The sequence below is a fragment of the Motacilla alba genome, chromosome 5 (genome assembly GCF_015832195.1).
Source record: "Motacilla alba alba isolate MOTALB_02 chromosome 5, Motacilla_alba_V1.0_pri, whole genome shotgun sequence".
In the NCBI taxonomy this organism is placed as follows: domain Eukaryota; kingdom Metazoa; phylum Chordata; class Aves; order Passeriformes; family Motacillidae; genus Motacilla; species Motacilla alba.
In genome coordinates this window covers 46,719,798-46,733,103 of record NC_052020.1, presented here as the reverse complement: position 1 = coordinate 46,733,103, position 13,306 = coordinate 46,719,798, and the positions used below count along the sequence as shown (strand labels likewise).

Here is a 13,306-nt window from a genome sequence, read left to right as displayed (position 1 = left end):
TATTTCCTGTGGAAGACACAATTGCCTTTGAGTACCCTCTCCCCTCCTTCAGTGAATTACAGAAACTGCAACACAGAGGAAACATCTAAATGCTCTAAACTGTACCTTGCAGCATGCTGCCATCCCTTGTTTCACTCCTGGGTCAGAAACAAGGGTCTAGAAATCCTGGGTTTGACCAGCCCGCATTATACGCCTTGGTGGCTTGCTAGCAGGTCAACACTGGGCTCCCTCTGTCTGCCTGGATCGAGGATGGAAACAAAACATTACAGCAGCACTGAGAGAAAACAAGACAGTACACAGTGAACAGTTCTTTTAATCTTTTTATATTGTAGTTAGATGTGCAGTTACAGCTCCTGTAACAGTTGCTACCAAAAAAAGAGCATGTACAATACCCAGAGTTAAATTTAAAAGCAAATAGGAAAGGGCCCTGGGGGTTGATGACACACTGAGCATGAGTCAGCAGTGCCCTGGCAGCCAGGAGGGCCACCCATGGCCTGGGGGGCATCAGGCCCAGCATCACCAGCCAGGCAAGGGAGGGGACTGTCCTGCTCTGCTCTGCACTGGGGCAGCTTCACCTCGAGCCCTGGGGGCAGTTCTGGGCACCACAATATAAAATAGATACAAAGCTGTTAGAGTGTCCAAAGGAGGGCCAGGAGGGGAAGCTGCATGAGGAGCAACTGAGGTCACTTGGTCTGTTCAGCCTGGGGGAGACTGAGGGGAGACCCCACTGCAGTGACAACCTCCTGTGAGGGCAAGAGGAGGGGCAGGCACTGATCTCCTCTCTGTGGTGCCCAGTGACAGACAGGATTGAAGGAATGGGCTGAAGTTGTGTTAGGGGCAGTTTAGGCTGGGTATCAGAGAAAGGTTTTTTACCCAGAGGGTTGTTGGGCACTGAACAGGCTCCCCAGGGCAGTGGTCACAGCAGCAGCCTGACAGAGTTCAAGAAGTGTTTGGACAGCGCTCTCAGGCACATGGTGTGACTCTTGGGGTGTTCTGTGCAGGGCAGGGATGTGATGATCCTGCTGGGTCCCTTCCAACTCAGTGTAGTCTATGTTCTATGAAACTGCTCAGCTGAGCATCTATGCTAAACTACTGTTTGTAAATAAAATGGTCAGAAACAGTTAATAGTGAAAATGATAAAAGTCCACCTTTGCTTTTCAAAAACCATTAACATGGAAAGGCAGAATAGTACCCCATGATATAGAAATCCTCAAAAACTAGAACTTTAATGTATGTTTTGGGGTCTAACTACATGAGGCTCCAAACTTACAAAATCTTAATTTTTAATTGCAGCTACATGTAGTCATAAAAGTCAGTGAAACATCTCCTGTCCCATGATTATCACAGTGGTTATAAAAAGAACATTCCATACTGTAGCAAAATACCAGGATGCTGCAGTGTTTTCAGCAACATTTATAAAGTAGAAGAATTTGCTGTAGGCTAGTTTTTAAAATCAAAGCATATAACAAACCCCCCCATGCTTAGTTTGTAATTTAGTACCTCCTCCTAGCTCTTGTTTATGTTCCGATGAGCAAATTAAGAGAATATGAAAATTTTTTTACCAAGAATTCATCCCTGTCCTATACTAGAAGTAAGTTTTTTTAACGTATAAAACCAGACAGAACACTCTGTTGCATCAAGCCTAAGCTCTGCTTTCCCATTTGCGAGCAGCCCTGGGGGCGCTTCCCCAGCGGGAGCGGGCAGGGAGCAGCGCTGCTCAGCCACAGCCCGGCCCGGCCCTTGGGGCCGCAGGGGCACGAACAGGCAGCTCCTTCAAGGGTGCTGGGCCCCACGGGAGCAGGCAGAGCCATCCAAGCAGGAAAGCCGGCAGCGTTCCCTGCCACCGAGGGCAGGGCAGGGCAGGGCGGAGCCCGGGCGGGTTTAGCACAGGCACGGCTCCAGGCCCCGGCAGGAACCAGGGGAGCGGCAGGACACACCGCTCCGGTACCCGCCCTCCTCCCCTGGAGACAAGGCCGGCTTTCCCGGGAATGCCAAGTCCATCGGAACTGAAATCCCTCTAAGTGCAATGTAAGGATTTGTTAAGAACATGTTTTAGGTGCTACAAATGAAGGACGTATAAGACAAAAGGATGATGTTTCTTGGACAGCTGGATTTTGATGAGAAGCCAAAAACTGAAGATGCCTTTTCTGTTTGCCAGTGAACATTGTTTTGCCAGTTGTCCTTTCAGACCCAAACCCTCTCAGTCTAACTACAGTAGTACTGCATCCTGTTAGTCCGTCGCCTTTTCCGAGACTGAAATTCTTCAAAGAAGTGCTGAATGTCTTCTCTTTTAACCACCTAGGAGAAGCAGCATGAAACCCAAGTTGTGGTGGAAGAGCTTAATTAAAGGATCCTGTTTTATCTCCACACATAATACACAAAGCACAGAATAGCAAACACCCTGCAATTTCTCTGGTACAGCTTTCCTGTTGCACCTGAAGGAGAGGATTAATGCCCAAATTCTATTGTAGATAATACCAACAGGAAAATGAGCTCCCCAAAGGCAGAACAAAGACATGGACCAAAGCTCCCAATGTATTTTAATGACTTTGACCTCTTGCTTTTATCATCAGAAAATTTAACACAAAGCAAGATTTTCACTCAGGGTCATTCCGATGTAACTAAGAATGGCAATACAGCAAATCAACCAACAAAATGCAAGTGTTACTTAATAATGGCATGCAAATTCCTGCAGGAAAACAACTGACAAGACTGACAATCATAGTCAGCCCTTATTCTTCTAAGGGTTTAGATTCAATCTAAGAAAAACCAGAAAAGTTAAGAGCTTTTCTTCCTGAATATCTTACCTAGAGCAACAGAAGTTTGATTTTAATGTAAGAGCTGCTCTCAGTACCTCGCAGAGAGATTTCTGTAAAGTTCCCATTATTTCTCAACAATGTCATTAAGGAATTGTTAAACTCGAATGAAATAAGGGATTTCAGATTTCCACTGTAGTACCAGCAACTCCAAGAGACATGAAAAAACATCACAACAGAACATCATGGTATTCTCCACCCAGCCCTAAGCAGTTCTTTAAAGCACATTTTCTGGCAAAAAAAATTCTGGAAGTTGCACCTTACCGTTCCCTCATCTGCAAACCTCCTGAGATAGTCAGTCAGTTCTGTCTTTAAATCATTGTATTCTGGAGGGCAAAGCAAAGGCAAAGGAAAAACCAGTAAGATACCCAGCTATAACTTAACATTGGCTCAAGAACACAACTTAGTCTACTTCCTCTTGTCATTTGTTAGGTTTACTTCAGACAAATCTAGGTCTGATTTAGATTATAAATAATAATAATAATAATAAACATGAGAAGCCTAATAATTTATGAGAGTAACCTATGTAGTGTGAGTGTCTGTTTGGGTTGATTTCAGAGACAGGTATAGAGATCAGTGAGTGAATTAGTACAAGCAACTAAAGACTGGCCCTGCTCCCAGCTTCCCCCTACAAAAGCATGTGTGGGTCATGGTGGGAAGGCCCAGCCTGTAACTCGGGATTGGGACAACTGGGACACTGTCCTTGCCAGAGTGCAGAGCCCTGGCTGGAAGAGGGAAACAGGTATAAACAGCTCCAGGTATAAAACACCTCAGCACTGCCTTGTCACTGTGCTCTGCAGCAGAGCCACAGGGGATGCCTGGCTGGCACTCCCCAGCCAACAGGAGACTGACAAACAACAGAACAGGGTAAGATACATCAGCCAGACAGCAGAAGTTCAAAAGAATGCTTCAATATTCACATTGCAATATATCACCATCATTACAGTATCTAAGATGTTTAACAGGGCGAAAGTTCACACACCATCCAGTGTCACACTGTAAATTAAAGTTGTAATGATGGGCCAGAGAGGACCAATCCTGACTGAGGTGTGCAACCTGTCATACAGTTGTCTGCACGTTACTTCAAAAATAGTTTGACACTACACTGCAAGGCCTGACATCAATCTCTTGTGGCAAACTGTTCAGTTGAAGTGTGTTAAGGGAAACTCAAAAAATGAAGTTGTATTTACCACAGATGAGTTCCACTTGCTGGACTCTGTTCATACTGTTAAGGGTGTCCATTAAAGGATCTCTCCTCTCTGTCTCTTGGTCACTGGTACCCTTATTTTCATAAGCCAAGACAGTGTCACATTCGTCTGTCAGGAACTGGACTTCAAGCTCTGAATACATTTTCTGGGGGATAAAGTAAAATTGATGTGACAAAACTTCTCAGATGGAGGTGCTCACCCCCAAGCCTTGTTGTGTCAGTATCACAAATAACAACAATAAAAATAATAATGTGAATCTGTATCCAGTGTTTCAGAATCTCCTCATAACAACTTCCAAGCAATACTGGATTAAAGCAGCAAAGAAAATACAAACATTTAGAAGCTCTTTCCTGCTGTATTAATTCCACAGGATTCAGTGTGAATCTTTACATGGAATGAAGGGAGGTTTCAGCGTTAAGAATATTTACACAGATTTTATCTAAGGCTTCTCCTCAGTGATGGTCTGGGAGCTCCTCCCTGCCTGTCCCACATGTCATGGTAAGGAAAAGAACATACATACCAAACAGTCTTCACAAGTGCATAGTTTGCTCCTCCAGTTTGATGGCCAAAAGGTGGCAGTATCTTTTTTTACAAATGGCTTGCTTTGGAGCTCTTTCAGCTTGCACACTGGCTCCTCGCTCTTAGTAACTACCTGAATTAAAATGAGAGTGTTCAGTACTCCATAACATCATTTCAAAGAGACTCCATTCTTTTTGGCATCTCCTTTTCCTTAAGTAATAATTTTCTTTTGTCTCAAATACATTTATTTTTACAAACAACCTATAATACCATCCACGTGAGAATTCTGATGTGGTTTCAGCAATTTCCATGGGAAATTTCTGTTTAAGTTTTCTGCAATAACTGTAAGTATTTAAGAACTCAGAGCTGGACCATCATGCAAGTGCAGCTACACAACATACTGGAACAAACAGAAGTCACCTTAGTGCACTGGCCAGGGGGCTGAGAAGGGACAGATGTGGCCCATCTGCAAACAGACATTACACCTCTCAGCAGCCGTGCTCCACAGCTCACGCTGTGCTCCACAGAGACTGCAGCTCTGAAAGGTCAGTCCATGAGGAGGAACCTGGGAACAGACTGAACACCCCTTCCCTGAGCCTGTACAGAGCAAGGTGGGCTTCACTTTGACTGTCAGCAGCATGAAGACGTGCAGGTCAGAACAGAAGGCACATTTTACCTCAGGACAGGCAGACCCAGAGCTAGTGGATGGTTCATTAAATTGTTCATGTTGCTTTTCCTCCTTTGTGTCATGCTGTTCCACTCCACTTTCTTTTTTGATTTCTTTCTTCTGCTCTTCGCTTTCCTCTACCTTCAGGACAATCCCTTCCTCTTCAAGGGAGCTCGCTTTGGTCAAAGGAGGAACTGGAAGATACATACCCAGAAGTAAAGATACTGTGCCAGAAAAGGTACAGGTTCACTACAGACATTCTCTCTGCTTATCCTATTCTAAAACACTCTGCTTCCCAAAATCTAAGCCCTAGGAGAGGGAAGAGCGTATCACAATTTGAGAGCTCTTTACTAAGCTGCTTGTCCTTCTTGACACCCCCTGCTAGCTATCAGTTTCAGTAACTGACATGTGTTTTTTTGTCACGTGACTGTGTCGGAGTTCTTCACTTTCTCCAAACACACCTCAAAAACACCCCAGAATAACTACGCTAATCTCTTGTTTATTGAAAACAAGTTTCTGTTCCGATGCCAATTCAAGTATGTGCCCTGTGACAAAGCTGGTTAAAAGGAGGAAAACCAAAAACAGACAAATGCCCCATTCTGTACTATTTACATTAGAAGGAAAAGAACTCCAGGTAGCTATCCTTGAAAATACCATTGAAATTTTGGGCACACAAGAAATCTATCAGCAGGTGACACAAGCAGTGATTATAGGAGACTGTGAGAAACTAGTTCTTTCTACAGAATTCAAGTCACCGATTCTTTTAAGTACACAGAGCTGGCATGACCACAGGGAACATGTGTCCACAGCACAGCCCCAGCCCTACCCAGGTTAATGTTAAACATATTCATTTCAGGTCACTATCATTCACTCTTTGCTGCTCAGAGCATCTGTAAGAAGTGTTTGTCTCACTGCTTCCCTTAGGATGCCTCCTCAGCTCTTTGATCCAGTTTAGAAATGAAGTTCCTTGAGTCAAGTATTAAACCTTCATCCATTTTGTGCTAGACATCTTTGATAAAGTAACTAGAAGCAAGCAGCACTGAATCAAGATTTAAGAATGAAAACTGCTTTTTATTTTTTTACACAAGTTACTGCCATCCCACATGTTCCACTGCTGATGGTGATTGTCCAATATAATTAATGAGCATCATTTTTCCAACCACTTAAAACCAGTATTATGTCATTAACCAACCACGTATGAGAAATACATGCTCACAAATTCTGGCTCAGGTCTCTTAACTTTCTTTACCTGCTAATTGGGGTGCATAAGCCCATAGGAAATGGCAATGTTTCATGCAGGCTTGGCACACCATTTCATGGAAGTCTCCACTTTCAGGGGGAACTGCACCAAGATGCTGTCAGAAAGAAATAAGCACACAGAAGTGAAGCATCTATATTGATCACATACTGAACTTGAGAAGAATTCACTCCCAAAGCTGTCCATAAATTGATGAGAAATATTTGGGCAAGTAAAAGCACTTAGTGGCTTTCTTCTGAAAAAGCATTCCTGCAAAGCTCAAAATATGCAGCACAACTTCATTCATACACTTGATACAAAAGAAGCTTATCTACAAGAACCCATCATTGAAGCCAATCATATATTTTTTTATTCCTTGATCCTGCAACTTCAAGCATGGAATTTCACTTGTGCCCTTCAAGGCACAACAGGCTGAATCCTTAATGCTTACCCATTAAGTAGGGCACCCACTACAGTGCTTGGCTGCTTTCAAAAGACTTCCCCAAAGTCTGAATCAAGAATGAACAGCACAGTCTGTTCCTTGCTACTTGAAGGAATTAAGAGTTTAAAAGGCATTCTTTTGAAGGAAAAACTATTCAGATATTTGATAATGATGTGCCTCAGTAAGAATCTTTTCCTCACCAACTGTACTGATTAGAGTTTTCTAACTGAAGAGACAGTTGTAAAGTTATTACTTTATTCTGCAGTGGTAACCTTCAAAAAGGTAGGACTCTTCCCAGTATTTTATAACTGGAGTGGACAGCAGTGCAAGATTAGACTTTCAATGCTTCTTTGCATAAGCTGAAAACAAATGCCTTGGAACTCCTGTAATAATCTCTTCTGAGAACTACAGCACACATCCCAAGTAAGAATGACCATACAAACCTAACCACCACCAACCCGATCCTGTGCAAATGGCAGTTCTGCTATGTATAGTTTCCTTACCCTTCCATGGAACCAGTCTTCACAAACTATGCACTGGATCATCTCATCTGGAATCTAGATGAACAATCCTATTATTAGCATTAATAGCAGAATCTCTCAGCAGTCTCAAACTGCAGTATCATGCAAATCCTGCCCAGTGAATTGCAGTTCCCTCTTCACCCCTCACAAGGAACTGCCATTAATAAATAGTTCGTGCTTTGTTGGCCAGTTTGCTTCCCTCAGATTCAACAGCACATGTCAATAAATGGAAATCCCACTTATTACTACAAAACCAGTCTTCCCAGCAGGGCAAGACTTTCTCACAGAAAGCTGATAAAAGTTAATACACTACTGGTATCCTTCTTCCTATAAGCAGAAATGCATGAACAGACAGCTCAGTAGAAGGAGGATACTGATATCCACACTGTCATCAGGTGTGTGAAAGATGCCAGAACTAAACTTAACTGGTCACCATACGGGACAGTATGAAGTGCTTTGTTATGAAACAACTATTAATTATTTCTTCAGAAATGTTTTTAGCTATCTCTGAACCTGAGGGAGGTGAGCTCATAAAATGCTTTTTTTTTTTTTTTTTTTTTTTTGTATTTGAAAGACTTGTGCCTTCCCTGTTCTAAAGAACACCTGATTCCTGTGACTGCAAACAGCACATGTGCAAATCCAGTGCTGTGTTTTAGTGTTTCAGAGAGACAAAAAAGTGTTCTGGCTACCATCTAGACTGTAGCTAGTGCTACAGGACAGGACAGACTCTCCCCACCCCAGAAGCCTTCCCAGAGCATTGCTGCAGGCTCGGGGAAGCACATTCTTATCTCTCCCAACATGTGCAATGTGTTTATTCTGCACTAGGCCACATTTCTCAAGGTTATGATAACGCTGTCCCCTAGGGGAACTCTGCAACTTCAGGGAACTGCAGCACCATTTTGTCCAAATGATGACTTGTCTCCTCATCTGTGTCTAAGGCATAAACATACTTCACTGTTAAAAAAAATTATCAAGTAATTACTTCACACAACACATGAAAACCAATATGGAACATAAGATTTCTTGAAGTGGGATCTTCCTTGAAAAGCAGCTCAGTGACCACCCTTTACACAGTATCTACCATAAACACCATCTATGTATGATTACTACTGGATTTTGTATTTCTTACCTCATCTTCGGGATCAGGGTAAGGTCTTTTACATGTACAGTACAATCCATAGAAGTTGTCATTATATTTATTTCCTGAATTCACCTTGCCCTTTTCCTAGGAGAAAATGGGGAAAAGTCTCAAAAGACAACACAGTAAAAAACAAAAGACAGTAAATGACAAAAGACAGCCATTTCTGTTCCCCCCTATTTCTTAAAACCATCATTATTTTTATCAGCCTGAATATACAAAAAGAAATATATTCTCCAGACACCTCTGCTTTACACTGAGCAGCAGATAGGGCACATGAGAAATGCTAAAGTTCAAAACTAAAGAGGAAAAACAGTCTGCTCACCCTTGTAGCAAATGGCAACCGTGGTGTCAGACAGATTAATGGACAGCTGCTGAAGCTCACTTAACCTGTACAACTGAATTTTCACTGAACTGAAGCAGAGGGAACAACCATGTGATCAATTTCATTTACTCAAACGAGAAATGGTAACATCACAAAATTGTCACAGGTGTCTCTGTAGGGATCACTGCACTGTGACTTTGCTGACTAGCTCTGGATCCATTTCAATTCTCTCAGAACAAAACAGGCATACACAAAACCACTGTCTGTTTCAATGTTTGGACTGCTCTTATCCTGGGAGCACCAGTGCAAACAAACCAAGCAGCATCCTGTTGCTGCTTCCCAGAAGATAGAAATTGCCAGTTACTTGAAAAGTTCAAAATGCCCACCAAGTAGAAAAGTATGGGCAACTTAATACAGTAAAAAACATCCTATCAGTAGGCTTCGGTGATAAACTATTAGGGCACTAATGCCATCACAAAGAAGGAAAGAGAACTGTCCGTCTGATAGCAGCACAGCCTTAAATTTTCTTAATGCGACTGCAGAATTGCATCCCAAAAGGTTATTCTGAAACAGCTTAAAGCTAATGAGATATATGAGTGCAGAAACACCACAACCTGCTTCTGGAAGTGCACTGACCATGGATGCAGAGCTGCTGCACTCATGGACGGCAAGGACCAAATGTTCCTTCTCCTCCCAGCACTTCCCTTTGGTCCCTCAACAGTTTCATTCCTTGCTGTGATATTCCCACCTTTTTTAACTTCCTGGGAAGACTGGAGGCGTTACATGAGTCAGCACAGGCTGAGGTAAGGCACCAACCTCCCAAGACTGTTATTTTGACTCCGAATGCCTGAAACCTGTCTGAAACTTACCGGGAGTAACTTGCACTGCAGATTTTTGAACTTGCTGTTTCCACAGTCACAGCGGAAATTCCTGGAAAGAAAAACGCAGCGTTTCAGGGTTTACGTAGAGTGAGAACACGCTGGGTTTCGTATTCTTAACGATTCCCAGCAGCTTATCAGGAGCCACGGGAGCTGCGAGGCCCCTACACGGCCGCTCCCGCCCCCCCGCCCGTACCTCTTCGTGTAGAGCTCGAAGAGGCGGTGGGTGCCGTGGCACTCGTAGCTGCAGGCCAGGCAGATGCCCGCGGGCTCGGCGCCGGGCGGCGTGCAGGTGCTGCAGGCGTACAGCGCCTGCCGCTTCACCGCGCCCTGCGGAGACACCGAGCGCCCGCGGCGTGAGGGGCAACGGGCCGGGGGACCGGGCGGGACCGGGCTGCCCCGCCCCCCGCCCCGCCCGCAGCCCCGCCCCGCGCCCCGCCCCCGGCCCCGAGGCCCCCAGCCCCGCCCCCACCTGTGAGTAACTGCAGCGCTCGTGGTCGCTGCCCCCCAGCACGGCCCGCGCTTCCTTCTCCAGCTCCTCGTTCTCCGCCAGCACCTCCGCCAGGGACACCACGGGTTCCTCCGCGCCGCTCCCGCCGCTCCCCGGCTCGGCGCCCTCCGGAGCCGCCGCCTCCATCGCCGGGACGCGAAGGCCGAGGAGCGCGAAGCGAGGCGGGAAACGCGGGGCCAGGGAGGCGCCAGGGGGCGCCACAGCGGAAGCGGAATCGCGCGCGCCCCACGTGACGGTGGGCGGTGTGTCAGCGCGGGGCGGGGCGGCCCGCGCGGCCGGCACGTGACCGGCGGGGCGGGCGCATGAGCGGCGGGCGGTGATGGCGGACGCGGGGGCCGAGACGGAGCCGGAGCCGGGCCCGGGGCGGGATCTGGTGGCGGAGTTGCGGGGCCGCGACGGCCGGACGCGGACGGTGCGGGTGCCGTACCCGGCGGCGGCGGAGGACGAGGCCGCCCAGCTGCGCGGGCTGCGGGGGGCCCTGAGCGAGCTGCAGGAGCGGGTGGTGGAGCTGCTGGCGCCGCTGGTGCAGGAGGAGCGGGCGGCGGCGGGCGGCGCGCGGCGCGGTGAGTGGCGGGGGGGGCGCGCCGAGGGGGCTCCGCCGGCCCCGGGGCTCCGCCCGCGCCCCGCACCGTTCACCCGCGCCCGCCCCAACTCCGGCAGGTGGTGGCGAGGATGACGACGACGACTACGATGACGAGGAGGAGGATGCGGGCGAAGACGAAAACAACGTGGACGCGGCGGCGAGCGGCGATGACCCTCCTGTGAAGCGGACCAAGGTGCAGCAGCCGTGAGGACGGCGCTGGAGGCCTGCGCCTGGACAGGCTGTACCGACTGTAAGTGTCCCGGGCCCGCTGCACGGAGCGGCTCCCGCGGCGCTGCTGCTGCCGTTCAAATGCGGAATGTCCATTCCGACGCTGTTTTAGTACGGAAGCCTTTCCGAAAGGATGCGCCTGGCTGTGGGCAGCGTGTTGCTTACAGGGTGCCAGTGTTATGCTGATGCCAGTTTTTTGGTAAACTAGTTGACAAGTATAGACTTTTCTCACAAATCTTCTGATTGATATGTTTTTAAATAACTTATTTTGAGTCACAGTATTTCGTCATGTGACACCACTTTTAAAATAAAGCAATAAAACCTGAAAAGAGTTATTTTTTCAAATATGATCTTGAAAAGTACAAGACAGTTTGTGTTTGTATGGAGAAAAAGCAATGTAAGGTCTTGAAGACCTATATTGGTCTTCAAGACACTGTAAGTATCAAAATTAACAAGCACGTATCAGACCGTGCCCGTTCCTGTACAATCCTACAGTGGAAGATTAATTTTGCCTGTCATCAACAAGGTTTAGTCATCTCTCAATCAAGAAGCTTCTGTGAACAGGTATAAAACACTCTTGATAGTCAGTCCATAGAGCTTAAAGCCTAAGAGTGTTCTCTAGCAGAATTTAATTGCCTGAATGAAAGCATTTTGGGGGGTTATTTTCATTTGGAAACTGAGCAAATCTTGAGACTTACATATGTGGGACAAAGAGTGGAAACAAATGAACTTTTATGAGGAAAAAATTGTCCGCATTCGTTTGAAATGTGGGGAGGAGCCAGAAGTGAGGTCCAGTAAATGTGTTCTTGACATTTATGCACTCAGATACTCTAAGAAACTCTGCTGGCAGGCAGATGGGATAGAAGCATAACTGTTGTACACCTGTTTTCCCTTTTCCTCCAGACAAACCTTCCAGAAATTGTATGAACTGTGTAATGGCTGAAAAGCAACATTTAACATTAGGCAAGATTTGTGGTCCTTACTTACAAACTGTGTGAACAGTCCACTGGCATGTCATGGACTGAAAATGTTTGGTCTAAAGTAACAGACCCTAACTTAGCACAGGAGTAAGTGCAGGTAACATTCCAGTAATGGGATACTTCTTTTTTTTGGTCAGCAATATGCTGCACCTAAGCTCTGGAAAATACCACTGAGCATTGAGTCAAAAACTAACACTCAGATTTCTGCCTTTAGAGAATCCTTGCTAGTCCTTGTAGCTACCAAAACTTTCAAATGACTAAAAGAGCACTGGAGCTTCAGGGGACCTTGTGCACGTCTAAGTTGTACGTTGCTTGGGTGCCCTAACTCAACAAACTTCATTTTTCTGGGGGTTGCTGCGAGGTTACCAGGCTCAGGAAGTTTTAGTGTGATGTGGTCCCTGCCCTCCCAGTCCCCTACAGCTGTGTTCTGAACCCTGTCTGGAGAGCCCCTCAGTCATCTGTGGCCCTGAACTGTAGGCAAAGGAGGTAAGCCTCAACCTGTATTCTTCACCTCAGAGAGAGGTAGTGCTTTTGTACCTAACCAGCCTTCAAGGGGGCACAAACAAGCTCAGTCCACCACATCGGCACTGGTCAGTGCAGTTTGTATGTCTTACTAATAGAACTTGTTTTCACTGGCCCAAGGGGCCTCAATGCATTTCCTCACTAAAATGAAGGGGAGAATGCTGGTGTGTTTGTATGGAATTAAAAGAGCTGATGTGATACTAAATTTTTGGTAGTTAGATGAGAACCAACTACTTCTACTAGTTACAAAACATTACAACAGAAAATGCCAAAGCATGTCTCCTTCACAAAGACTGGGATTATATGACGTACTCTAGTGTTACTGTTTTGAAATACTGAATTGCTGGTTCAAACAACTTTGAGGCTAAATTCATGAAGGAACTTAACAGGTTGCAGAGTTCTGTGTTAAAAAAAAAGCTTTAAGTCTCAAGTATGACAGGCACTGTGAGGGAGAGGAAGCATTCCCATTATGCCCAGTAATTGGGGCATTGTCCAAAAGTACAGTACCTTTCCTATGTCCAAGGAGAGGGATCCACAGTCATCATTTTCAGTAAAGGATCTGAATGCCATTCACCCATGGCAGCCCATTTAATTCCCACTCACTCCATCTGAAAAGGTAGCTTATCCATAAGCTATTGTGAGTACCAGATTCTCTGTAAACTACCCAGTAGTCTGGCAGCTGGGACATCATGGGGCCTAACTTGTGGTGACCAGGTTAGCACTCGGCAGTG

General features: G+C 46.0%; 2 protein-coding genes across 2 annotated transcripts; one reads left to right on the top strand and one right to left on the bottom strand.

The window, feature by feature from the left end:
* Positions 1 to 302: 302 nt before the first annotated feature.
* UBR7 (ubiquitin protein ligase E3 component n-recognin 7) lies at positions 303 to 10,388 on the bottom strand. Its single transcript, XM_038137745.1, has 11 exons — positions 10,224 to 10,388; positions 9,948 to 10,081; positions 9,743 to 9,803; positions 8,540 to 8,635; positions 7,393 to 7,446; positions 6,460 to 6,565; positions 5,220 to 5,404; positions 4,545 to 4,676; positions 4,007 to 4,169; positions 3,081 to 3,142; positions 303 to 2,298 (listed from the first exon to the last, which is right to left on the bottom strand). Exons 1-11 carry the CDS (start codon positions 10,386 to 10,388, stop codon positions 2,206 to 2,208), a joined length of 1,251 nt encoding a protein of 416 aa, XP_037993673.1. The 3' UTR covers positions 303 to 2,205.
* LOC119701277 (EKC/KEOPS complex subunit GON7-like) lies at positions 10,246 to 11,404 on the top strand. The gene is made up of 2 exons (XM_038137747.1): positions 10,246 to 10,825; positions 10,923 to 11,404. Exons 1-2 carry the CDS (start codon positions 10,582 to 10,584, stop codon positions 11,051 to 11,053), a joined length of 375 nt encoding a protein of 124 aa, XP_037993675.1. The 5' UTR covers positions 10,246 to 10,581; the 3' UTR covers positions 11,054 to 11,404.
* Positions 11,405 to 13,306: the final 1,902 nt, after the last annotated feature.

Excerpts from the sequence above, each read along its gene's own strand:
- LOC119701277 (XM_038137747.1), top strand. The coding sequence starts at position 10,582 with ATGGCGGACGCGGGGGCCGAGACGGAGCCGGAGCCGGGCCCGGGGCGG. Across the intron at positions 10,826-10,922 it reads GGCGGGCGGCGCGCGGCGCG|GTGGTGGCGAGGATGACGAC; the intron begins GTGAGTGGCGGG and ends CAACTCCGGCAG.
- UBR7 (XM_038137745.1), bottom strand. The coding sequence starts at position 10,388 with ATGGAGGCGGCGGCTCCGGAGGGCGCCGAGCCGGGGAGCGGCGGGAGC. Across the intron at positions 9,804-9,947 it reads TTCGAGCTCTACACGAAGAG|GAATTTCCGCTGTGACTGTG; the intron begins GTACGGGCGGGG and ends TTTTCTTTCCAG. Across the intron at positions 4,677-5,219 it reads CTGGGTCTGCCTGTCCTGAG|GTAGTTACTAAGAGCGAGGA; the intron begins GTAAAATGTGCC and ends ATTTTAATTCAG.